This window comes from Haemaphysalis longicornis, unplaced genomic scaffold (genome assembly GCF_048455015.1).
Source record: "Haemaphysalis longicornis isolate Haplotype H1 unplaced genomic scaffold, Haemaphysalis longicornis Haplotype H1 scaffold_10, whole genome shotgun sequence".
NCBI lineage: Eukaryota > Metazoa > Arthropoda > Arachnida > Ixodida > Ixodidae > Haemaphysalis > Haemaphysalis longicornis.
This window is the reverse complement of record NW_027526204.1, coordinates 137,190,061-137,215,392: the sequence shown is the minus strand read 5'-3', so window position 1 is coordinate 137,215,392 and position 25,332 is coordinate 137,190,061. Positions and strand designations below refer to the sequence as shown.

The window sequence follows — 25,332 nt, the reverse complement described above, 5'->3', positions numbered from 1 at the left end:
ACTAACTGCTTCAATGTTTACATGTTTGTTTGTGACTTTAATTGTTCACCCCACCATTCTCACTGCTATAAAAAGATCGTGCCCTAACCTTAAGCGCAAATAACTCGTTCTGCAAGCTACCCGCCGCGGTGGCTCAGTGGCTAAGGCGTTGCACTGCTGAGCACAAGGTCGCGGGTTCGATTCCTGGCCGCGGCGGCTGCTTTTCTGATGGAGGCGAAAAGCAAAAACGCCCGTGTGTACGAGATTTCCGCGACGCTTAGCTTACACTACCAGAAATACCTGAGCCAAATATTACACGTGCGTGCGCGTGAAGCGATGAGCGTGCAAATCGCTGTGAAAGACGCGGAAAAACCAACCGCTTTCTCTTCAATTCTCCTCATTATGCACCCCGGGCATGGCCCAAACGATGTCATTGAGGCCATGGCTGTCCTATTGGCTGTCGCTGGTCAACTTCGCGGCTAATTTCTCGCATTTGCTGTGACGATACGCCGTCTTCAGCGCTGTGTACCAATCTCTTCTATGTCTGAACCTGTAGGCACAGTTTTGACGTTTCTTTTGTGTTTTGAGTGCGTGGAGTTTGAGTGATGAGCTCAATACTTACCTTTCAACGAGACCACTCGACAACAAATGCTTATTGCATCAAAAACGCCCTGCCAGCCGGATCGTGCGCTTGTGAGCTGGCAGCCATGCCTGCTTTTTAGTGGCACCAAACCGGAAATAGACCCCTCCACGTTTCGGAGAAAAGGAGAAAACTCTCCGGCCTGTCATATATCGAAGGCCGCCGGAGAAGACGCCGCGAGCCGCCCCCCCTCTCCGGGAGAGAACGCACAGCTTTCGTCGCATTGTACGCAGTCAAGTTGAGCGGGAATGATTGTGTGCGATGTCTCATCGCGCGTAGTTTCGGTGATAGTGAACGAATTTTCATAATTCTTGTGGGAGGAGATTGCTGGGACGATAGACTTTACCTTAAAATACATTCCGAGTAGTCGACGGTAAGTGTTGCAGGTCCCTTTAAGGTAGTGTTGCAACGAGTTAATAACTCTTCATTTTTCAAAGACATATTAAAGATCCGTGGTTGGTCAAAGTTAATCTAGAGCCCTCCGCTGCGGTGGCCATTGCGCAGTTGCAGCTTCGATGCGTTAAACCCCATACGTGATCTTAACTTTTCCGAGTGATGATGACGCTTTTCTGGACAAAGACATGCTTTTTGGCTGGCCACTAGGTGATAAGGATGCAGATGATAAAGTGGACACTTGCTGTTGCTTTGTTTTTATGCCACAGGTACAAACTGTGCACCTTAGTTGAGCTTGCACCATCTAGTGAAGCGCGTTGGACACTGCCTCGTGAGCAATTTATTAAACGATGAAGGTAGAACTTTGTTGACAACCTCTGGCTTCGGCTTTGCAGATCTGGGGACGCTGTTTTGTAAACTGAGCCAAGTAGTGCGTGAAAGATGCTCACACAATAGTAAGCGAGCATACTTTGACCAAAAAAGGCGAAGGATCCCACCGTTTTAGGTTAGTTTGCTATTTTATTTTTCAGAGCCTGAGCTTCGTGTGGAATTTGGGGATTTTCCGTGCACATTTCTCTACTGCTTCCAGCATCACTTATTCACCCAGAGAAAGCAAAATATGTACAATATTTCTTCTGAATGCAGGCAGCATCTGGTATGTGTAGCAAAATCAATGTGGGCATTTCTAAAGCATTGAGCTTTTTTTTTTTTTTTTTTTTTTTTTAACCAGAGATGTGGGACATTGTGTGTTTCTGTGGGGTCAGTTTTAAAGCAACGTAATTTGCATAGAAGAAAATGCAGTTGAAAGTCCACCGTGCAAGGTTGTATTTTAATCATTTTCTTGCAACTTTCTATTCCCTTGATGCAACCCTCAGTGGCTTCCTATTTAAAAAAAGGAAGAAAGAACCTAATGTGATTTTTGATGTAATAGGACAGACTGGGGCAGTTGTCCTTTGCTTTGTGCGTGTGTTTTTTCATTTGTCTTTGCTTGTTTGTCTTGCAGTCGGTGCTGCAGAGCATGGTGTCGGCAGTGCGGGCACTCATACCATCCTTCCTGAGCGAGTCTGCCTCTGAGTCTGAGGCAGCAGAACAGCTGGAGTTGCCCAACGGTGAGTCCGCTGGTATGCGTGTGGTTGGGATTGGTTGGCTCGGGGGCCCATTGCTGCCGACACGGACAGAAGTACAGTTGAACCCCTTTATAAGAGACACGTACCGGGGAGCAGTTTCTGTCTCTTATATAAGATGTCTCTTATAAGCAGGGTGCCATGTTTTTACCAACTGATCAACCCATAGTTCAGTGTGGGCACCGTATGACTCAAATAAGCTCAAAAGAACGCTACAGCATGTTGAAAAAGATTCATTCTAATTAATGTTTGGCCCAAGCATTTATGAAACTTTGTTTGCTTCATGACTGTATTTACACTGTTTTTTTACAACCAATTCTAGAAGCTTTTTTTCCTTTCCTTGTTTGTGGAAGATGAATCGATGTTGAGTTCACAAGCCTGATGAATAGTCAGAGAGCACAGCTTCTTCCGCTGTGTGCTCAGGCTATTCATTACGCTTGCAGGACTCAACATCTGCAGTGCTTCTTGATTGGGAGCTACGCGAGTGGGAGAGCCCGCATGTGTGATCGCGCTCCATTCAATGGACGGCAGTAAGCTTCAACCACATCTGTAAGTTGCATTTTCATTGGCAGGGCTTCTCATTGTCATTTCATAGCTGACTGAACCACTTTGTGTTTGCTGAAGTTATAATAAATAGCGACTGCAGGTGTCTGTCGTCCACCTGTGCTTCCAGGATGGAAGCAACTGCAATTAGTGACTGGTGGCACTGTGTCTGAAGTTAAAATGTCTGTTACAAGCGAGATTATTGATTAAACTTCAAGGATAACTTGTCCCTTATAACCAAATCTTCTACATCCGATGTCTGTTATAAAAGAGGTCGATTTAATGGGAGAGATAGGGCAGCCAACCATGTGGGTGAATAGTGTCTCTTATACCCATTTGTCTCTTACATCAGTGTCTCTTATAACGAGGTTCAACTCAGGGGTGATCCAGCTGCGCCATTTGCGCCATTTTGCTACAATTGTACTCTCCTGCGCCCTGCTGCGCCCAGTGGTGTTTTACTTGCGCCAAATGCTCCGAACCGTTTGAACCCGGTCTTTCGGCCGAGAGTTGTCCCCTCAAACCAGCTGAAGCGAGAGACGATCACTCTGCCGCTAACCAGCACAATGGTTCCTAGGTTGGCAACTTGGAGGAAGTGGTGCACTCGATTATTCGGTTGGCCCAGCCGAGCTCTGCTCATGGTGCAGCCACAGTGCAGCAATAGTGCAGCCATGGCAAGTCGGCATGCATACACTCTGGAGGCGTGGACCGTAACGGAGTGGTTTCCCGCACTGCTGCAAACAAGCATAATGGAATTACTTCATGTGTATCGCTTGTAGAAAACTAGCGATTGACATTTGGCCACTCGTGACAAGATGGACAAACGAGAGTCTATTCTTTTCTGCGCTCGCGGTGAATTGTTTTATGACTGTGTGGCCTTGTATTTAGGCCTACTGCAGTGGAGTAGCGCTAGCCAAAACTACATCAGCGTAAGTTTAAACAACTTGCCAGTTGGGATTTTCGCAGCGAGTTTCTCTTTGTTTTTGTTTTTTGTTCTTTTTTTTTTCACTCCGCGTGACGGTATTGAAAATAAAGCCCCTTCATATTGCTCTTAGCCACCGCCTGAATGGCCGGGAATGTGGTGCTGATGTCGGCAATGAAAAGCGGCTCAGGTGGAATTTGGAAGAAAAGGGGACCTCATGCCGTGCGTTGCTGAAAAGGGCTGAAAACATTATTTCATCAGGGCAGGCTTTATTAGCAGAAGGCAACTCTGCCTTTAGCCACACCCTCTCCGAGCTGAATGAACCTTATAAGAAGGCAAGCAAGAAGCAATAGTATGATGTGATGTGTGTGAAGTGCAATATTTTCTGTCTAAATATTGTCGAGCCGGACCCTCCGAGCTGTATGAACTGAACGAAACGGCAAGAAGCAACAAATCAGTCAATATGTTTGAGATAGTGAAATAATTCTATTGTAAATAAAATGGGCCCCCTTTTGGTATCAGTAAGTTTTTGTAATGATTACCTGGTGTTTTTTTTAAGTTAAAGAAACGCTTATCATCTGCTTCACTTGCAGCGATGTCTAAAGGCTGTGGGGGCACACATTTTTGGTGCTTTAGTTACCAGCTTCAGAGTCTACAACTGTGGGGAGGTAATCAGCGTTGCCTGAATGGTTGCCAGCCTTCTTTATCTCCAGATAAATGAAGCTGCAACATAAGTTTTGTGCTGCTCCCAAGCTGCTCCAAAATCAAGCTCTGATACAATAGTGCTCCAAAATAACATTTTTTCAGCTCCAAAAATTGCTCCAATAGTTCGAATGGCTGGATCACCCCTGTCAACTGTATCTGAAGGCAGAAACTAAGATCAGTGGGGCTTGAAGTTGGGATAGTTGGTATTGGTGCATACTTGTTGATTCTGTTGCGTGTTTGACCCCTGTTTGTTAAAAGCGCTCTCCCTTTCAGAATGAAGGTGGAAAGTTTTAGCTTTCCAACCCTCCTCTGGTGGGGTCGCTTTAATGTCGATGAAATAACCTGGGGTTTTGTGTGTGCCGTACTGAGTCGTGCTTTTCCTTCCACTGCCCCTGGCGGCCCAGGCGACCGGGAGCAGCCCCCCTGGGTGGTGCCCGTGGAGTCGCCGCGGCTGATGCGGGACTGCGCCGTGGGTACGGACAATGAGGACGAGCTGGAGCCAATCAACTTCTCCCTGTCGTCGCCGCCGCCGCCGGAGAGGCCGCTGGAACGGCCCCCGGAGCGGCCCCTGGAGCGGCCGCCTGCGACCCCCAGCCCTAGTAGCTGGATGAGCCTTGCGGCCAGCTCACACAAGCGGCCAAAGGTGGGTGGGCTGGATCCGGGTTGTGTCCTTACACATGCTCGTTGTTCGCTTGCTTCCCGAGGGAAGTCTCTGGGGCCCGTTGATTTAGCCTTGGACTCACCGCGCATAGTCTGTGGCTAGTCCGAGGGTTCTCCACGCCTTAGAAATATATGTGAAAAACAAATGCCGGACCGCATTTCGGGGAGTCCGCAGTGAGCCCGAGAATGATAACCGAAGAGCCCCGCTGGATTCTGAACTCCCCGTGGTTTTGTACGCTTGCTTGGATCCTTGCATTGTTTCTCATCTGTATTTTCAACCAGGCCCTGTAACAGGAGCTGTGGAACAGCTGGCTACAGCTCTTGGTCGCTTGCTGTGTAGTACTAGGGGGGTAACGCCTTTGCCGACTAACCTTTGTGCTGCTCTCTTGCCAGTCGGTGTGTGCCGACTCTGGTTTGGCCTGTTTTTGTTTCGCAGCTGTACCACGAGGAGAGCCCCCTGCAGTCCCCTTTCTACTCTGGTCAGACCACGTATGGCGGGGCCGCGGCCCAGAACCGGCTCCGCCTGCTGGCCGCTTCACAGACCCCGGCGGTGCGTGCTACTGCTCTCATTTTGGGCGGGGAGGTGGGGAGCTGGAACCCAAGTCCTGGTTGCTGTGTTTGCGGGAAAGCTAACTTGCCTGACTGCTCCACCTCACAGCTGGCACAATGCAAGGGGTAGCGTCAGCCAGCTGATGTTGTCGCGCAGCATAAGCCCCCTTGCTGTACAAGTAGAAGCTCCGGGCAATCACTTCAGTTCCCTTTTCTGCATTAGGCTTAATGAAGGGAGGGGAAGCAGGGGTCCACTTGTTTACCTGTCAAGTGTCTCGCAGAGTGTCACACGGCACAGCTGCGGCTCCTGATGCGTTGTGCTGCTGAGCACGAGGTCGCGGGTTCGATTCCCGGCTGTGGCGCCGCTGCTTTTCTGATGAAGGCGAAAAGCAAAAACGTCCGTGTGTACGAGATTGCAGCGCACGTCAAAGATCCCCAGGTGGCCAAAACTAATCCGGATCCCTCTACTACGGCGCACCTCATTGCCTGCATTGTGTTGGCGCGTTAAACCCTACAATCAATCAATGCGGCTCCTGATGCGTGCCTTTTTCCACAGGTCCCCGTGGTGGTTCGAGGAGTGAAGTCAGGGGGAGCGACATCGGGGCTCAGCAACACCACTCGCCACATGCTGGCTACACTGGAGAAGATGGCAACACCTGTGGCGGTGCGTGTCTGTGAGGGATAATGTGTCTCCAGCAGACGCTGTGCTCTGCGCCCGAGTGCGGCGCCTGAGCCTCTGTTCTAATTGAGGTCCTGAGGTAATTGCTATAGAAAGGGCTGGTGTGTGAAACTGTCCAGTGGTAAGCTGCACGGGCTCTGCCTGCCTGCCTGGGGCTGAGATCGTTTCTTTCTGTTTGGAACGCTTGCTGTCGCCAAGCTGTGATGAACACGGGCTGATGAGATCTCTGAGCATTTGAAAAGGAAGGAGAGCGATCCCACTGTAGACTGGGGTCCCTAACCTTGCTCCCCTTATTCCTAGAACAGCATTAGCCAACCTGTCTTCCGCCTTGCGTGCAGGAGGCGAAGCGGGTGCCGTTGCATCGGAGGGTGCCCAGCACTGGTCGGCCCTGGAACATGCAGACGCCCTCTCCCACGCTGGCACAGGTGGGTGCTTCCCTCTTGACCGGCACTCTTGGTCTTGCACGATTCCCCGATAAAATCTAATGGGGGTGCTGGGAAGAACCTCACTAAAATGCACTTTGTTGCTTTGTTGGCTCGCTTCCGAATGCAGTCTGAGATGAGTGAGTTTGAAAGATCACGGCATGCCTGCTCTTTGACTGTGCCCCTCTTGTGGGCCCAAAGCATTAGATGGCGTTCCTCCGGCAATGGTGTTCACAGTGGCGAAACAGATCAAGAAAGATGACCCTTGGCAATGGCATCATTGTTGCCGAGGAACCTGGCAAACCACTGTCGATGCAGCGATTGAGGAAGAGAAGCTGGTTTGCACCGGCTTGACATTCAGCCCACGTTGCACTGAGATGTCGAACATTGTCCACTGGTACCCGCAGCAGTGAGCTTGATGAAACCTAGCATGTCATTGGCGTTAGGGTTGCCTGATGTTAAGCGTGAATGTAAGGCTAACAAGAAAAGTTGGCCACGGCTCTTAGTAATAAAAGTGGAGAGAAGGGCGCAAGGGGAAAAGATGATGAGGGGATATGTGATTTCAGCGCATAGCTGAGCAGTCGCCAGCGAGCCAGGTGCTCGGGAACATTGTGGTTCCTGCAATACCCGCACATTCGTGTGCCTTTTAAACATTAACGCTCGCATTTGCTGAGGTGCCCTCAGCTCTTTCTTACTTCACTGCCTGGCACAAATGAATGTGTGTACATGGGAAAGGAACCAAGTCCAGGGTGTGTTCGCTTTCATACTGAGCACCTGCACAGCATTGACTAGCAGACCTTGATCGCGTAGTCATAACTTTTGACGTGGCTATGAAAGAACCTAGCTAGAAAGAGGTGGCCTGCTTTGAATTTGCTCCAAATTCTCCCTTTTTGCAGCAGTTACGAACCTTACGTTTAGTCCTGATAAAACTTTTTGTTGGTGATCACTGGTTGGGCTGTTGCATCGTCCCCTGTTCCAATTCATCGTACTGCAGTGTGCAGCTGATTGGTATTTGCAGGGGGCATTTTTCGGAAAGAGCGTAGCGCACCATCCCCAAGTGGTTGCGTTGCCATGTGTCCACAGGGTGGGCCTCCGGTGAGAGGTGCAGCCAGGCCAACTATGGGCTGGGCGGCCCAACAGCGGCTGGACAAGTCTCGGCTCTCTGGGACGGATGGCAGCAGGGTCGAATCTCCACGGGCAGACACCGCAAGGGTGGAGGCATCCAGGGTGGAAGCTCCCAGGCTGGAAGCTCCCAGGCTGGAGGCTCCCAGGCTGGAGGCTCCCAGGCTGGAGGCTCCCAGGGCGATGGAGGCTTCCAGGCTGGAGGCCCCCAAGCCCAGCGTGCCACCCCAAGCTCAACCAGTGCAGGAGCCACAGCAGACGCCCCCGGCAGCCCCCAAGGTGGAAGCGAGTAGAGTCTCTGCCCCTCCTTCTACTCTGCCGGCTGAACAGAAGCTGCCCTCTATTCCCTGGGAGCCTCCGCCAAAGCTGTACGTACAACTCTTGTCACCATCGCTCGCTGCCTGTTCTTCGGCGTGTGATGGAGGCTTTGCAGGGGAACTGCTTATGTCCCAAGGTCCAGAGGCTCATTCGCTCCTTCCCCTGCAAGCCTTCTTTGGTGTGCAGTTTGCCACTCATGTAGTCTGTCCTGCCACACTCCCGACTTCATTTCAATGTCGCAAGTTGCTGTCCTGATTCCTTCCTCCGTGCTGCCTGCTCTCTCGCAGTGTTGCCATCATGAACTCCTAACTGGGGCTCTACGAGCCGATCGAGTTGCGCCTTACAGTTTAACCATAGCTAGCATGCATCCTACTACAGTCTACGCTCGTTACAGCGGATCCGGCAACAACGGACTTTCGGTTACAACAGACCATTTCTGTTGGTTTGTCTGGTCCCCATGCATTTTAAATGGAGTCCACTCTGCACATAACGGACCCGGCTAGAGCAGACTATCGGCTACAACAGGCTAAATTTTGGGCGAAAATTGTTTCGACTGAATGTTTATAGCGGACTTCCGCGAGGCCGGCATCCGATGTGCTTTTTTGTTTATTTTGACAAGAAAACCGTTATGTCTGGCAACATTGCTGGCAGCCGGGTCGTTGGCGCAGCCAAGCCAAGCCAGTGCTAGTGGCTTTTTTGTGTGTGTGTGTGTGCGACCAGCGGCATGAGCGGCAGGGTAGCTGATTTCACTGTCCGATAAATTAAGCGTAATGAACGTGGGGAAAAACAGGCCGACATCGCCAAAAGTACAGGCCTGTCTAAGCAGACGGTCTGCTCTACCGTCAAGAACGAGGCCGGTGCCGATAAACGTGACTCCAGTGAGATTGAAAAAAGTGGTGCACTCGGAGGCGAGTCTGCCCTCGTCAATTTTTTTATGTAATAAAAAACTCGGGTTAAGTGAAGTTCGGCTTTTGTTATTCCCACGCATGCATCATTCCCGTTCTGTTCGGTGAGAAAGGTAAGAAATGCCTCAGGTAGGGGGGGGGTTGTTCCCCATCTATTGTGTGCAATCTGTTCCGATTTTACAGCTGTCCGTCATCAAATTATTTCATTACAGCTGTTTCAATGACCAGACTAAAATCGCTAAAAATCTGGAAGCTGCCTTGAGGGAATGTCGGGCAGCGATCCGATTTCTGACGAATGGTTTCGGGAAAACCTGCCTCGTCGTGAGGGGATTTAAAAGAGCCTAGCTAATGCTGATGGCCGCGACTGATGTTTTATAGCTGGTTTTATTGCGCCTAGTTATATTCTTGCTTTATTTGCTCAGCTCATCATGCGTCTTTACACGCTTGACCGCAATTGCTACGCCTTTTCCAAGTGCCGGTTCTAAGCTTTGGAAACGGTGTTTCTGCGATTCTTTGCCCTTGCGCGAACATTGCAGAGGTGCTGCAGGCGTGTAGAAAGAACAAAGTTGTACTATGCATATGCAATATCGTTCAAAGTACCCACTTTAGGACTCGTACTCCCCCCCCTGTCGGATACTGCATACTTCGGCTACAGCGGACATTTTTTTGCGGATTCAGAGGGTCCATTGTAATGGGCATAGACTGTATATGTCTAGTGCACCGTTTTGCATTAACATAAAGTATTGGTGTTTTGTGCCACCCTGTTGCATACCTTCCACTTATGTTGAATTCCAGTGGCAGATCAAGAGCAGTCGCCGAACTCCACCACAAAGCACGCTGCTCTTTCAAAGAGCTGGTGCTCTGAAACTGCCTTTGGAACGCACACGCTCCTATCGGAGCGAATGCCGAAGCATGACGGGAACAGGAATTTCCCAGCAGCCTTTACGTCGGGCCTTTCCAAAACACGTCTGCTTCCCTGCAAGCGTTTTCTTGTTGGATCTCAACTAGAGACCAGAGTCCCTCCATGGGCAGAAAAGCCAATGAACGGGCTTTAGTAAACTCGATGGCGTCCAATCAACCGTGATCAGGCAGGCGAAAAATAGAAATGCCGAAAGTGCATTTACCGTATTTACTCGCGTAATTCTTGCACTCGCGTAATCCTTGTGAGCCACCAAAACTTGGATTTTTTGGTTCCTCGCATAATCCTCGCACCCCCAACTTTGCAGCGGCGAAAGTTGCCCGCTCGCGAAACCCGCATGGTGCACGCGCTCTCCAACGCGTGCCCTCCCCCGCCGCCTCTCCGTTCAGCGGAGAGCGCTGTGTATCCAAGGCCATCCAGGCGCCCCAACAACTTGCATTGCTACTCCCTAACAGGCGCCGTAACACGCTGCTCACACTGTACTTAAGCCGGTTTCGCGCATGTTTCGCGTGCACGCAACTAGACGGTGTTCGCGCAGCCCGCTGTCGTGTCGTCGTGTCGCCGTCGTGGTCCCGTCGTTGAGCGGCAGCAGTCAGTGAGTCACTCGCGTCAGTGGTGGATAGCTCGCTGCCATTTTGAGAACTTTTTGATCTGTTTGTTTTGTGCTTGGTGCCGCTTCGCCATGGGGAAGAACGCCAGCTACACTGCCGCTTTCAAATTAGCGAAAGAGTACGCAATCAAACATGGTAACCGTGCCGCTGGCAGGCACTTCGGCGTCACCGACTCGTTACTGGAGTAGGCACGCACATACGACGACGAGATAGGGCACGCGCCAGAAAGCAAAGGCGGCAATTTCATGGTCGCAGCTCGCTGATCGACGGGAAACTGTTTACGTTGTAAATAAAATAAAAAGAAATAGCTGCTGCTGGCAACACTGAGCTTACATATACAAAAAACGACCGCTACATTTAGCGGGATCGGCATAAGGCAAATTGGCAACACTGTGCACCGGATTTTTTTTTTCCCCGCATAATTCTCGCACCCCTAACATTGCATTGACTTTTCCGAAAAAAAAAGTGCGAGGATTATGCGAGTAAATACGGTATATGCCATGTCCACTCAGTCGTTGCTTGAGCTGGGCTCCCTGCCACTTGATTCCAAGTTTAAGTGTTCCCACTCACTTTCCTTGACCCTTTGAGGGTCAAATACTTTGCCAAATGGGACCCCCCTGGGTCGATCTTTTTTATTGCTGGGTCGATCTTTTTTATTGCTTCGAACGAATATATTTTGAGAAAATATTGTAATTCTTTTAGGGTGACCATAAAGAGACAAAAAAATCATTTGTGTTGTTACGTACGTGGTTTATTCATGAGTAACACAAGAAAAATGCAAAGCTGTTTCACAGGCACAAGAAGCGGGAAGCGCCCAGAGGACGAAACTGAAACTAGCCGCTGCGTGCCCTCGCGTGACCGGATGCGCAAGCAGTAGCCGGCATACTGCTGTAGTAAAGCATAAAGAAAGAAAAGAAAAGCCATCTGCGCAAGAAAGAAATTTCAACTATTTCGCAGTGTAAGTGAGAGAATTGATCAAAAAAAGGTGTGCTTTTTAAACCTACAAGCGATGATGCACATGTATGTCATTGACCATTTTGAAGGTGTTTGCATGGGATGTACAGGTCCGCGCAGAAGTAAACGGAGCACGGGAGCGGTGGCCGAACTGCATCACTGCGCCGCGTATGGGCGCCGACGGGAACCATGAAGCGCCGGTCAAAGAGTGTGTTCGGACTTCCCCCGCCGCCCTATCTGATATGTTTAATCGCCGCTCTGCTGGCGTGTCATGCTCGGCGAGACGGTCTTCAAAAGCCAGCGAGGGGCGCTGGTTGCATTGGCGCTCGCAGGCATCAGCGGCGACCGAATCCGCTGCTCATGAGCTGGACGAAGCTGCGCGCGCCGGGAAACGTGCCTTGTCGCGCTCTAAAGGGCGGCATGAAATTGTAGGCCGCTGCGGTTTTGCATAGCATGTCATTGCGATATAATTAATTGTAAGCCGGCAGCAAAATTGCCATGTACAATATGGAAAGCACATTCACAGACATTTTCGTTGTTCGGGAAAAAATCTCCCTTACGAGATTTCTTGTTTAATTTTGGGTTTGTCCCAAGTTGAAGCAGGATTTGGTTGCTCCCGACCCGCCATTGCTCCGAAAGTGTTCCAAATCTGCCGTTGGAATTCAACCTTAGTTTGATCACTGTGTGTTGCAGGCGGGCTGCTGATCGTACGTCAGGGGGAGGCAAGATGGTTCGAGTCATACACACAGCCTGCCACCCAGCACCGATACGGGTGAGTTTGAGCTGGAACCTGTGAACAGTGTCCCGAGGACGAGATCATCTCTGTTTGCCTCTCCTCCTCTCCTCCATGTCCTTCATCGCAGCCTGGTGGTTTCTTTTCTTCTTGTTGAGCGAACAATGGCTCCCAAGTGTGACAAGGGTTCGTACAAGCGCTGTCATGAGTAATTGGAGCAAGGATTTGTGCATATAACAAAATACTTGTCTTACTGTTGTTGTGACAGCCATTACTGGTTTACAGGAAGCTTTTTCTATTAGGGAGAACTCCTTCAAACGCACGCCTGTGCAGCGAGGAAGTTTCTGGAAAAAGGAATTTCTTCAAATTTATGACACCGTGTTCCAGTTACTTGGAAGTATGGGTCAAGTTATGCAGTGTGTGTCGGCGGCAGTGTAAAGTGTTCAGCAACAATTCTCAGCCAGGATGTGTACAGTAGAGCGGACAGTGCCGGTCTAACTTGCTGTGAAAAAGGGCTGTAGCTTTCGCTGCTTTGTGCCCTTAATTCACTCCCGTCTTTCCTAGTGCAGTTATTGAGATGTTACGAATGCTGTGCTTGTTGTTGCAAAGTATTTCGGGCGAATTCTTTTTGGTGCTGCTCCTGTATTAGCGGCTGGATTTGTAGTTGGCGGAAGCAGGTGACTAGCAGGGTAGCTTTTTCGGGGAAAAAAATTCTATCGAACACACTCGAACACGCTCGCTGGCCTCTTGTAGAAACCCAGTGGCCACTCAGGTCTGCGAGGCTCCAAGCAGTAGTGTAGAGGAATCGGCTGCATACAAGTGAACAAGAGGATGAGCCCTGGTTTAAATTATGTAGACGGGGTTAAAATTATGTAGACCTGGTTAAAATTATGATGAGCCCTGGTTAAAATTATGTAGACACTTTGAGTAGACGTGCGCTGGGGCAGACGACGGACAAAGAGGGCGCTGCCGCACACGCTGCTCCACTTCCAAGAGGTCAGAGTGGAAATGTGGAGGTTCTGTGTTGAGAGCATTGAGGCACATACACTCACGGCGAGGGGGCCGTGGTGTGTGCTTTCGGAAGATTAATGCGCTGGCTAGGTTTGTGCCACTGAGCTGATAATGTGGTTGAAAACTGCGCCACTGATCTCGGGCTACGCCGCTAGTGAAAGCTGCCATCAAATCTCTAGGCAGGGAGACTTGGTGGCTCTGAAAACCTTGAAAAAGCTGCCATGCGCGCGCCTTTCGGGCCTTATGGGCAGTTGGGGAGTAGTCAGAAATAATCCGTTGTAGCTGAAATATGCAGGAGTTCACTGTGTTAAGTGAATCGACCAGGGGAGGGATCGGAGAGTTTTGTCTGTATCAAAGGCATTCCTTCGTGCTCAGTCAAGTTTGTTATTTTTATTATGGCTGCTTAGAAAGTAGTCCTGTTTTGATGGTGTTGGTTAATCCTGCAGCGGTAGGCAATTGGTAGAGGGTCCTGACTGCCCAATGTGTCACTTTGCTCTACTCTAGAGAAACAAAATTTAAGAAAAAACTTCAATGACGAAAGTGATGAAACTTCCCCGCATTCTACGAAACGTTCTTACCTTTAGGTGCTTACTTGCGTCAAAAAAATCTCCACTGTGAAATCTTACTCTGGGGCCTTTTTGCCACTTGACCATGGTGGAGCAGCAGTTGTCTCTGTTGCAAATGCTTGCTTTTGGAGCTTCTTGGCCGTGCGGGGCCAGCTTTGCAGAGCGATCCACTTTGACTGGCCCTTTGGGGAGCTCTCCAGTGTGCCTCTTGTGTGGCCAGCTCAAGCGGGGCCTTGCTGTGCCTTGCCCCGTAGAGTTCTTTCTGAGAGGGCTTCCCGGTGCATATCAGGTGGGCGGCCCGCCAGCTGAGCCAGAAACGGAACTGCCGCCTGCAGTATCCCTGCCGCCCATGAAGAGCCTGCCCTCGTTCTCCTTCTGCCTCAAGCCTCAGGAGCCGGCATCGTCGTTGGCTGGCGCCAGCACCAGCTCTGCTGGCAGCACCCCCACTTCTCCCCCCCAATTCAGCTTCAGCAAGCCAGAGCCCATTGGCGAGGCCAGCACTCTCTCACACTTGCCCCCCAAGGCAGACCAGGTAAGACTTGCTATTTGGCATCTGCCAAACCTGTCATCTGCCAACTTTGGCATCTGTCTTCCCTCACACGCACTCTCGGGGGCATCGTTCGGAGGCAAGTTCCCACATGGGCTCGACGACTGTTTTGGGTCGTTTGGTGCTGGAAATGAGTTTAAAGTGGCCACGGGCTGCATCACTCGCTGTGCGGGGATGTCCAACCAAAGTACTCTCTCGCTACTGTTACCGATAAATATTGATGAATCAGTTGATTGCCGGGCGAGCAAGAAAAGAGGCTGACTCTCCTAATGCTTCGGAATAGGGCGCATGGCATTGGGAAAGACATCCGCAGCCCCCCGCCCCCCCTCTCTCTCTGGCCCATCGCCGTATTCGGGGTATTAATTAATGCAGATTGACATCTGAATGAACAGCCCTTAGAAGGGCAAGCGCTCAGCATTTCTTGGATGCACGCTTGTGAAATCTCCAGCCCCTCACTGAGCGAAAGACTCGGAGGAAAAGTTTGATGCGCACATTTCTGTTTTGTGGAGTTCCATTTTTGAAGATGTCTGCTTCCTTGGGAGGTAATTGGACCCCCATTCGTGACTACTTTGCATACTGAAATTATGCCCAAACCACCGTTCTAACTACTTTGCAAGTGTTTGTGGGCGGCCACGAGTTCACCAGTCCTTGTTGACAGCTGATGCAATGTGCCTATTGTTGGCCTTTGGTGATCTGAGGCGCTCAAGCATCAGTGTGCAGCACTGTTGGCAAGAAGAGGGCCTTTGGGAAGAGACCAGCCCGGTGTTGCCAGCAGCAAGACAGACCAGCGTGACACTTTTGTTACCCATCTGAAAATGTGGGACTTGGCAGAAACTAACTCTCAAGCTAGCATTCGTGTGCTCTGCACTGTCTGGCAAGTACTTCAAGAAGGTACAAACAGGGCAGCACGAACCATTCGAATGTCTACTTCAAGACTTGTCTTCTGTCTACCAAGCAAGAAGTCGAGGAATTCGTCAAGCCCACGATTCAGGCAACATGTTGCCCATCATGGGAAATTTGTGAGTGTTGGAAAAGGTAGGTAGAAACATTTTGAGATCTACAGGGCGTTGCTACAGTAAATGAGCATCCTTAAAACCTTTTCCTGAGCTTTTCTTACGTGCGAAATTCTTTCAAAAGGTTGAATTTTGTGGTCTATTTTGATTGACAACAAGAACGGTGATGGCACCACTTTGCTTATTCAGAAAAAGAATAAAAACTATTTTTGCCTATGGGAAAAGTGGCGGCCATCTTGGAAATGTGACCACCTTGAACGGAGGCACCACCTAGAGTGTTTAGGTAAAACACGTGATGCTGGTTCGTAGGAGGGCTCAGAAGACAGTTCAACATTATTTTTGTCATTAGTTAAGGATCTTCACATGGTGTTACTTTAGCGTGTGTATGGACTGTAATAAAATATTCCACTATCTTGCGAATAATGGTAATAAAATTTAATTTTGTTGTAAGGCAAGTTTTTAACCCAATTGAGTATTTATTACTGTATTATTTGCTTTGATATTTGAAGGTTTCGAATGTTCGCATACACCTACTTTTTAAAAGGCCTTACTATGGAGCTTCCTCTTGTGAGCTGCAGATATGATGGACAAATTCAGCATGATGATCAGTCTTGGTCTAAGTGGGCTGGACTGTATTTCAGAACAGCTAGTGCGCAGAACCTTGCCTTTTTCATGACTTTTTGTGTGTGTGTGTGTGTGTGTGTGTGTGTGTGTGTGTGTGTGTGTGTGTGTGTGTGTGTGTGTGTGTGTGTGTGTGTGAGAGAGAGAGAGAGAGAGTGAATGTGTGCATAGGCTTTTGAAAATGCATTTGCAACGTTGCTAAAAACTTCAACCCCGTGGTGGCACCTGCTGCAATGTGTGTGGATGTCTGTGCAGGCGTTCACGTTTTCGGAGCCCTGGGGACCGTATGACGAAGAGGAGGGCCAGATGGGGAAGGACAAGGCATCCATGGCAGGTGAGGAGCGCCACCCAGTGCTTGACGTCGTTACAAATAGCCTCATTGCTGAGCTTTCTAGCTGGCCAGTCCATGAAAAGGGGACGTGGATTTGCTGTCGACTGTACGCTGTCTGTCCAGAATCCTTCCAGTGACAAAAGTAAATAAGGGGGCTGTTGATAATAGTTCCCACTGTAAGGCTCCCAATCGGAGTTTTTCAGTTGCACAAGTATCGAAAGTGGAGTGGTGCCATGAATGTGTAACTGCAAACTGAAAACTTCCGAAGGATACTAACGTGCCTCTTGCTTGCAGTATGAGAGTGGAGGGACATTCTTTTGGGCAGGCAATGGGCCCAAAGGGCCTGTCTGAGTTCCTGTGACATGTAAGCAATTTCTCAAGCACGTGTTGGCATTCTAGTGGTCATAAAAAATATTTTGATGGAGAATTATACGACTCTCTCAGGACCCCTTTTAAATATTTTGTAATAAAGGGGTGAGGAGACAGCACCTTAGTGCATGGTATGGCTACCTTCCACAAGTGGCCGCAAAGGCAGCCAGCAATGCTGCCTTGCAACGGAGCCTCTCAAAGATGGCTGATGCGTGGATGAATGCACAGTTTCTGTATTCGGTCAAATTTCATACATGTTCAGAGATGTTTTTTTTTTTTACTTATTATTTGTACTATGTTCATTTTTTCTTCAGAGGGCGATATTCAAAGATGATAAAGCAAGTGAAACTAAGAAGTTGATAAATTCCAAACAAATGGCGATTTTTCAATCTGCATCTCCTCATATGAAAACCTGCGAGACAACTCTCAAGTTTTTAATTTCAGCAAACCGAGTCCTGTTGACGAAGGAGGTAGCACATCAGAATTCGAGCCTGACCTGCCGACAGTATTGCATGGCAGCCCGTGTGAACGCAATGTATGCGTGTTGTCTAAGCAAGCTGTAAGATGGCTTCCCTGTAGGTGTCCCCTTTGCTGACCACAGCTGCCACATAAATTGCCCTTCCTTGCAGCCCCCCAGGGAACTCCAAAGATGCAGGACGCTGCCAGCAGTGCCAAGGTTGTGCCTCCAGCCACAGCGGCTTCCCCAGGGATGACCAGCAGCACTGCTAGCGTGCACAAGAAGGCTGAAGATGCTGAGAAGAAGGTCGAGGCTTCAAAGACAACGGACAGCACCAAGGATGGCACCACAAAAGGTGTGCCTCCCTGTCATTTGCAACAAGCTCTCTATGCATGCACTGTGCAGGGCTGCGATGAACGTGGACGGGAGCAGCAGGAGTGGCCTGGCTAGAGCCATGGAAGCAGGGCTGCATCTGGCCTAATCTCTTAACAGCCTCACTTTGGGCTTTTGTAGCCACGAGTATGAAAATGAAGAAGTGATTGCAGCTGCTAATGCTGAGAGGATGTGCCGAGTGAAGATGCTACTGGCAATTCCTCAGTACCTGGAAGGTGTGGCCAGTGCATGAGTTGGCTGTGAGTTATACCTGGAGCTGCAACTGGTGGTGGTGATGCGATTCCACGGGGGTTCGAGTGGTGGCTCACTTGGTGGGCACTGGGAATCCGCTTTCAGTTGGTGCTGGCCAACTGGTTTGCAGGTTTTCACATGGCGCCGTCAGTTGTCTGAAATGCCTGTGCTGGGTGATCAGTTCATCTGCAAGGGCTAGCTGTTAGCTGATAGAGTGGCTGTAGAAACTAGGGAATGAGCTTGAACACTTGGAAAGAGTGGGCTTCAAACCTGAGTAGCATTGGCTGCCTGTGTGTCGGCACACAAAAGCCACGTGCATAACTACGGCAGCTGCACCGGCAGTGCTGCACACGTTACATCCAGGTCTATTTGAGTGGTGTTTGCAAAGTGTGTGAAGTGGGTCTGGCAGGCCAGTGGCACATCTTCTGGGACTGCGTCTGGTTTCCAGACGAAGCGAAGTCAAGGATTTATCTGCCAAAACTCCAAGAAGCAGTGCACAGTAGCGACAAGGACGTTCAACTTTGGGCTGTCCAGCAAGCCCGGGGTGCGCTCGAAAAACACAGACCTGGCGATCCGGCAATGGGATCCGCTGGCGCTGTGCAGAGTAGCAGCTAACCCTACGTCGATGCCAGGCCCGCGTCGCAGTGTGTAAAAGCCGCCGATTTGCAGACATCAATAAAGCTATACCTAACCTAACCTAACCTAACGTGTGACAATGGCAGCATGTGAAAGATTGGGCTGTTCTAGTTCTCACCAGGCACTGTAGAGATTGTGCTGTTAAGAGTGTGGTTCTACTGTACGTAGAAGATTGGGGTGAGATATTTTTTGTCGTGAAGCACCTGCACTGTTGCTGTTTTGTGCGAGCAGGCTCCGGCGATTTGTGGGAGCGCTTCAAGCCGCCTGCGGGCAGCTGGTCGTGCTCCACGTGCATGCTGAGCAACCCGAGCTCGGCCGTCCGCTGCCAGGCGTGCGAGGAGCCCAAGCCGGGCACGGCGGCCCCACCAGCCACGGCTCCCCCTCCCCCCGCCCCTGCGGCCCCCGCTGCGCTGCCCCCGCTGGCGGCCGTTGCGGCATCCCAGGCGGCCCTGTGGGAGTGCGACACCTGCCTGGTGAGGAACCAGCCGGGGGCCCAGCGCTGCTGTGCCTGCGAGACCCCCCGGCCGTCTCCGGCCAACGGCCTCGCTGCTTCCTCGGCGGCTGGTAAGCACCCGGCCCTTATCTACGGGGTCCTTTGATGGGTGGGCACAGGAGAGAGAGATACACATTGATGAAAGCTGGTCCAGAGGGGGTGAAAACAGGGAGATGCGAGAGAATAGAAAGGGGGGCAGTAAAGTTCAGAGGAGGTGGCAGCAGAAGGGGAAAGCAATAAATAAGTGGGGCAGTGTGCAAAGGGGGGACAGTCTCCTGATACAGTTGACGTGCTCAGGCTGCTGCCAGATTTTCATCTCTTGGCTCTAATGGACATGTCCTGCTGGCATGGTTGCCCTGGGGCTGTTTTCAGTTGGACACCCCCATGCTTGGCCAAAGTAATGTCCCGGGGACTCAGGGGGGTTGTGGAACTTATCAATACGTTCAGGATTTTTTTTGATATAGCATCTTGAATCAGCGTGAACATCTTTGATCAAAACACCTCGTGCAGCAGCTATACTCCAGCATCTTCACTTGCTGAAGGCCCTATCTAACACCCTGTTTCCATCCCAAACTTAAATGTTAGCAGGAAAGTGTTGATAAACTTAAAATAGTTATTGCAAGTAATTACACTTCGCTGTCTCTGTTGGCCCGCTTTGCATTCGCCCTTGTTTGCTTGTGGGACTAGCTGCGCCCCTCCGGGGCTAATTTCCTCCTCCTTTTCTTTTGTGCCCCCCCTGCGTGCAGCCGCTGCAGCAGCTGCTGCCTTCAGCTTCACGCTGGCCCCAGCCAAGCCCACTGGTTTCGGTGGGGCACCCTTTCAAACCGGTGATGGGGCTGCCAAGCCGATCAAGTTTGGCATCAGCACCCTCGATGGGCCAGCAAAGCCTGCCGAGCCTAGCGCGACCGCGGAAGCCCCAGCAAAGACACCCTTCAAGTTTGGCATAACTGCCGGTGTGCCCATCAAGCCTGCAGAGCCCGTTGCGGCAACACGAGATCCGGCTAAAGCGCCTGTATTCGGCACTGGGGCCGACGATGTCTCGAAGCCATTCAAGGGTGCGTCAAAGACACTCAAGTTTGTTCCCACCACTGAAGAGTCCGCCAAGGCATTATTCAAGCTTGGGGCCGCTGCAGAGCCGCCAAAAGTGCCCGCTTTTGGCGCTGCCACAGAAGATCCGGCCAAGACGGTCCAGTTTGGCTCTGCACTCGCAGAGCCGGCCAAAGGAATCAAGCGGGGCGCCACTGCGGAAGAGCCGCCCAAGTTCAGCTTTGGCTCCCCTGCCGATCAGCCAGCCACGGGCTTCAAATTGGGGGGCGCAGCTGAGGCCAAGTCACCGCAGACAAGCGCTGCTGCTGCAGAGGCCACCGCCCCGGCCTTCAAGTTTGGCTCCAGCCAAGTTGAGCCCGCAAAGGCAGCCCAACTTGGGCCCACAACGGGAGACGCGGGGTTCAAGTTTGGGTCTGAGGCGAAGGAGCCTGCGAAGCCGTTTGCATTTGGCTCAACTCCTCAGCAGGCGACCACGGGTTTCAAGTTTGGCTCCGGTTTGCAAGAGCCAGCCAAGCAGCCCTTCTCCTTTGGCTCTTCCGAGGAACCACAGCCGGCCAAGGCCTTCAAGTTTGGTGCAGCTTCGGACGAACCGGCCAAGGCTTTCCAGTTTGGCGCTGCCACGACGGAGCCGTCAAAGTTCGGCCCAGGTGCCGACACAGCCGCCAAGTCGCCGCTGTTCACCTTTGGTAGTCCCGCTGCGACGAGCACTGCAGTGGCAGCCCCAGCGCCTTTTACGTTTGGCATGGCCGACAAGCCTGGCAACACGGCAGCCGCTGCTGCTGCGGAGCCTTGCGCAGTCGCCCCGCTGGCCAGTGGCCAAGACGCCGGCAACAAAACGCTTGCGGGCCTTCTGCCGGCGCCCGCCATGCCAGCCAGCATGCCATCGAGCGAAGCGCCCAAGCCGGCCTTTTCCTCGCCCTTTGTGTTTGGCGCCAAAACGGAGAGCGTCGCCAGTACGCCCAGTTCCTTCATGTTTGGTGGCCAGCAGCCGCCACCCGCTTACCCCACACCCAATGGTGGAGCTGCCACGGCCTCCTTGACCCCATTCGGCACGCTGCAGGCCAAGCAACCAGAGCCACCCCAGCCGACGCAGCCCCTGTTTGGGGCTGCCACCACTGCGTTCACCATGCCCACCCTGAAGCCCACTGTGACCTCGACGGTGGCTGGTGAGCTGTTTCTTCCAAGCGTGTGTGCGTGTGGCACTGAGTGGTTGAGTGAAAGAAATTGGTCCCAGTTCATGCAGAGTGTCGGCTGCCGACTAAAGGTCGTATCTTTGGGTTAAGGCATTCGTCAAGACGATGTTTACAGTTATGATTTTTTTACCTTAGTTGTTGGCCTAAGCTTGAACCTGAAAGCCGGGCTTCATGTTCTAACGATAGGGTTGGGTGCAGACTAAACAGCTAGATTTTATAGCAAGCTAAAAAAAACGGCAAATGGTGTTAGGCAACTTGATTTTTAACCTTGCAAGGGTGAAAGAAAATAAATGGCTTGCAGTGACCGGATAAGTGAAGAGTGACTATGGCATACCTGCCAACTCTTCCGAATTTTCCGCAAAATGTACGAATTTTGACGCGTCTTACGATTTTACGAATCCTGCCTGAAATTTTACGAATTTTCGAAAAAACTGGGACCATCGATTTAAACGACACTGTGGAACCTGCGCCACCACGAGAAAGCAATACGTAGTCTTGTTATCACCATCTGCGGAGCTGCGATTTCTGTCGTCTTCTCGGGGTGGGCTACGCAGCGGGGTGAACTTGCTGCTACCTCGGCAAGCCTGCTTATAGCATGTTGTTCACGGGCCGGTTACGACTTCCGTGTTCGTGGCGCTCTTTTTGTGACTGCCGCGTCCTGTGCATGGTACGACTGCGGTAGTTGCTTCGCAGTGCAAATGCGGGCTCGAAGCCGCGAAAGCACTACCAAGTGTTCTGGAAATCGTAGATATCCGAATTTGCTGCCCTTCCCAAAGAAAGTTGCTGCTCATTACTCTTCAACACTGACGGTTTTCATGTATGCTTATGAAAACATGAGAACGCGTGAAGAAAGCGTGAATCATTTTAGACTTAAAAATTAAAGTGTGCTGCCCAACACTTCTCCCAGTCCGCAGATGTTACGAATTTCTATGTCACCAGGTTGGCAGGTATGCTATGGTTGAAATTGACGCGACATATTTGTGGTCGGCCATCATGGTATAGGTGATTAGATAAAATTTGTGGGCTATGCCGTTTTTTCGTTTTCCCCCTCATAAGGAGAAAAACCAAGAGGCCTGCGTGTGCGAAATTTTACGCACATCTTGAAGCTGCCGAGGTGAACTATAGTACCGTATTTACTCGATTCTAAGCACCCTCCCCTACTTTCAGGCAAAAATTTGGGGAAAAAAATTAGCATGCGAATGTAAGCACCCCCTTTTCTAAGCAACTGTCGCAAGGTGGATTTCAGATGCATGGAAGCAGGCCGTAGTTTACACTGTGGCCAAGTCATTTATAACGTTCTCAAATTACGGGACAAAAGACGACTTGCGGGGCATTCCGAGAGCGGCGGCCAAAGCGGCACAACGGACTCCGATGGTAGTGAAGGTGACTGGGTATCACTGTCTGTACCTGTTTTTCGGTTGAATATTGGTCAAATGAAACATCATTCCTTGCGCCTGTCTCGTCAAGATACAACTGCGAAAAAAGTGGAGGTTGGGGGGGGGGGGGGGGGGTAACTTGGTAACTTAAGTTTTTCGAATCTAAGCACCCCTTTCACTTGGACATCGAGTTCTTGGAATCAAGTAAATACGGTAATTATGCTGCAGTGGCTCCGTAGCTGAGGCACTGTGCTGCGGAGCCCAAGGACACGGGCGCGATCTTGGCTGCAGTGACTGCTTTTCTGATCGAGGTGAAAAGCGAAAACACCCACGTGTTGAGATTTCGGTGCACGTTAAAGATCCCCTAGTGGCCAGAATTAATCCGCAGCCCACCACTACGGCATGCCTCATAGCCCTGGTGTAGCTTTGGCGTGTTAAGCCAGAAATATTTGAAATATCATTTTATCTAAACTAATTCATACCCCACTACGGCACGGCCCATAAACGAGATGTTGCTTTGGCACGCAAAACCACTGTGTTGGAACGTTGAATTTGAACGGTCCAGAATTGAGAAAACGTTTCGCAAGCAGCCCAAGTTACCGAAAAGCGTTCCAACACGAAGTGGTCGTGCTGCATTTTGTCCAGCGGTTATTGTGCAGGATTATTTGTAATTTCATTACCAAGCTTGGCAGTGATCTTTTGCAGCCTGAGCAGCATTTGTGTCATCCTCATAGTTGAATGGACGCCTAGTACATCTTGAGCATGCTGTCAATTTTGGACCCCATTTACGCTAAGATTCGTCAGAGTCCTTCCATGCTTTTTTGGTTGTGAAACTCCACTGTAATTGTATGGGAGAGGTTCATATGTTGATACAGCTGCTGCGTGGCAGCCCTCCAAGCACTCCGGGGACCACACGAGACTTGCGTGCTGCATCGAGGAAGCTAGGTTCCCATGGATTAGGCGGCATCGGCAGCTTGTTTTCGTAATTTCAAATAATTTGAATATGTGACGTTTTTTATCATATATGCGGAAACAGTTGGCAAAAATGCCAAAGACTTGCTGTGTAATGGGATGTTGCTCCGGCTGCAGAGGTGTGAGTGAAAAGTTCTCGTTGTTTTGTACACTGAGTGACGCCGATCAGCAGGAGCAGTGTAGGCGTGCAATACCACGACAGGAAGCCGGCGGCTTTTCCTATAACTCTAAACACGTCTGTGTGTGGGAAAAGCATTTTGACACCACTCACTTTGTTTGGAGCGATGATTTTGTTATAAAAGGAGACGCTCTGCCTTTACAATGTGAGAAGCCAAAGCTGGGGCCCAATGCCGTTCCTAGGCTGTTCGAAATGTCTCCCCAACTTGACGACATTTGGGGTATTTTGACCCCTGTTAAGTGGTCTGCTGAATAAATCGACAGTGCAGCAGCAATATGCTCATAAATACGTGCTTTTTTTTTTTTTTTTTTGGCTTAGGGGCGTGAAAACACGGTTTATTTGTGTTGATCAAGTGTCCCCACTACTGTCTTCATTACACTACACCGTACAAGTGTAGTTGGTCATAGCAACACACCCTGTTAATATGAAGCATGCAAAATCGAAGTGCTGGTAGGATCTGCCCCAGAAAGTGAGCCATTTCTGAGAACGCAATGCATTTAGAAATAGAGCTTCCCACGTGCCCTTGAGTGGCTACACAGCATTAGGAGATGGACTTCTGCGCGTGCAGTGCCTACGTAGAGTAGTTACAAGCATAGAAATTAACACAAGGTTGCTGCGATCCCGAAGTTACGCTGAATTAATTTCTAGGGATCAGCCTGCATTTGCGCAATACACGTGACGAAAGCTTCATCGTTCCTACTTCTTGCCAAAGCTCTATGTGATAGGCGCAGGACTGAAGTTAACTTTGATAAACTGGAAACACAGGAAAACTGTAGATTTTGTTTTCTGTGCTGCAGTGGCGCAAACACTGGTGGCGTAGACGGTTGAATTTTATATAACTAGCACGGTTGGTACTGCCACAGGTCTTGTTGTGAGGCTCTAATTTTCAAGTTTCCATATCTGAGGCTACAGCAGTGTCACAAGCCCTAGTAAATAATATGTGCTTTAAAGGATTCCTGCAATGCTTTTGCTGGTACTTTTTTTGGCGCTTAATTAGGGCGCAAAGAAATAAGTAAAAGAGTTATTCAAATTTTAATTTCAAAGATACAGGCAATCGCACCACTTGCTACCTCACACCTGAGGCGGGGGGCTATGACGACAAAGTGCTGACGACTCACAATTGGTTCACTTTGAAATATTTTGTCTATATACCATTGTGTTTACCTACCGAGCCCTAACAGCAACTTGTTTTCCCTTGTAATTTTGAAATAACCACCACAACGAAGTTACACTAAACTTGGAACAGAAAATAACTGAATAAATGTGCTGACGGAGGGCACAAACTATTTCTCTTGTTCACGCGCTTGTGCGTGTTAACCTTCACACTTCTTGCACATGGCGCATGACGACGACGACGACGCTCTGCCGCGAGCAGCTCGCCACACCACATGAGAAAGCCTACAACAATGCAACTTATTCGCGTATCTGCCGATATTTAGTTGAGGCGGGTCCTTGGGCAGCGGGGGGCGAGTTGGAGCACCCAGAATAGGTGACCGGTGAGAAGCACAAAGGCTTGTGGGTAGTCTGCTCCCGCAGGAACTTGCCACTTCCGGTTCGAGAGCTCTCCTGGCCTCTTGTACACCGGCAACTTTCACGCGCGTGAGGGCTTGTTTGTCTGTTTCCACCGAAGAAAAAAAACCGCTCATGCATCGCGCATTCAATGAATAACAATGATTAATCCTAATAGGGCCTTCTCTGAATGGTAAACACTCTGTGGTGAGTG

The 25,332-nt window shown here is 50.3% G+C and overlaps 1 protein-coding gene across 2 annotated transcripts in view; it reads left to right on the top strand.

The window, feature by feature from the left end:
- The window catches only part of LOC144159420 (uncharacterized), a 35,441-nt gene that overhangs the window by 4,734 nt on the left and 5,375 nt on the right, over positions 1-25,332 (top strand). The window contains exons 2-14 of one of the 2 annotated variants that reach the window (XM_077690898.1): positions 2,016-2,121; positions 4,708-4,946; positions 5,400-5,513; positions 6,069-6,176; positions 6,530-6,616; positions 7,697-7,891; positions 7,925-8,103; positions 12,136-12,214; positions 14,042-14,284; positions 16,189-16,267; positions 17,263-17,445; positions 18,582-18,914; positions 19,590-21,056. In XM_077690898.1, coding sequence (XP_077547024.1) covers positions 2,016-2,121; positions 4,708-4,946; positions 5,400-5,513; positions 6,069-6,176; positions 6,530-6,616; positions 7,697-7,891; positions 7,925-8,103; positions 12,136-12,214; positions 14,042-14,284; positions 16,189-16,267; positions 17,263-17,445; positions 18,582-18,914; positions 19,590-21,056 — 3,412 coding nt within the window. Of the gene's footprint in view, positions 1-2,015; positions 2,122-4,707; positions 4,947-5,399; positions 5,514-6,068; positions 6,177-6,529; positions 6,617-7,696; positions 8,104-12,135; positions 12,215-14,041; positions 14,285-16,188; positions 16,268-17,262; positions 17,446-18,581; positions 18,915-19,589; positions 21,057-25,332 lie in introns of both variants that reach the window. The other variant, XM_077690897.1, reaches the window with a different exon arrangement.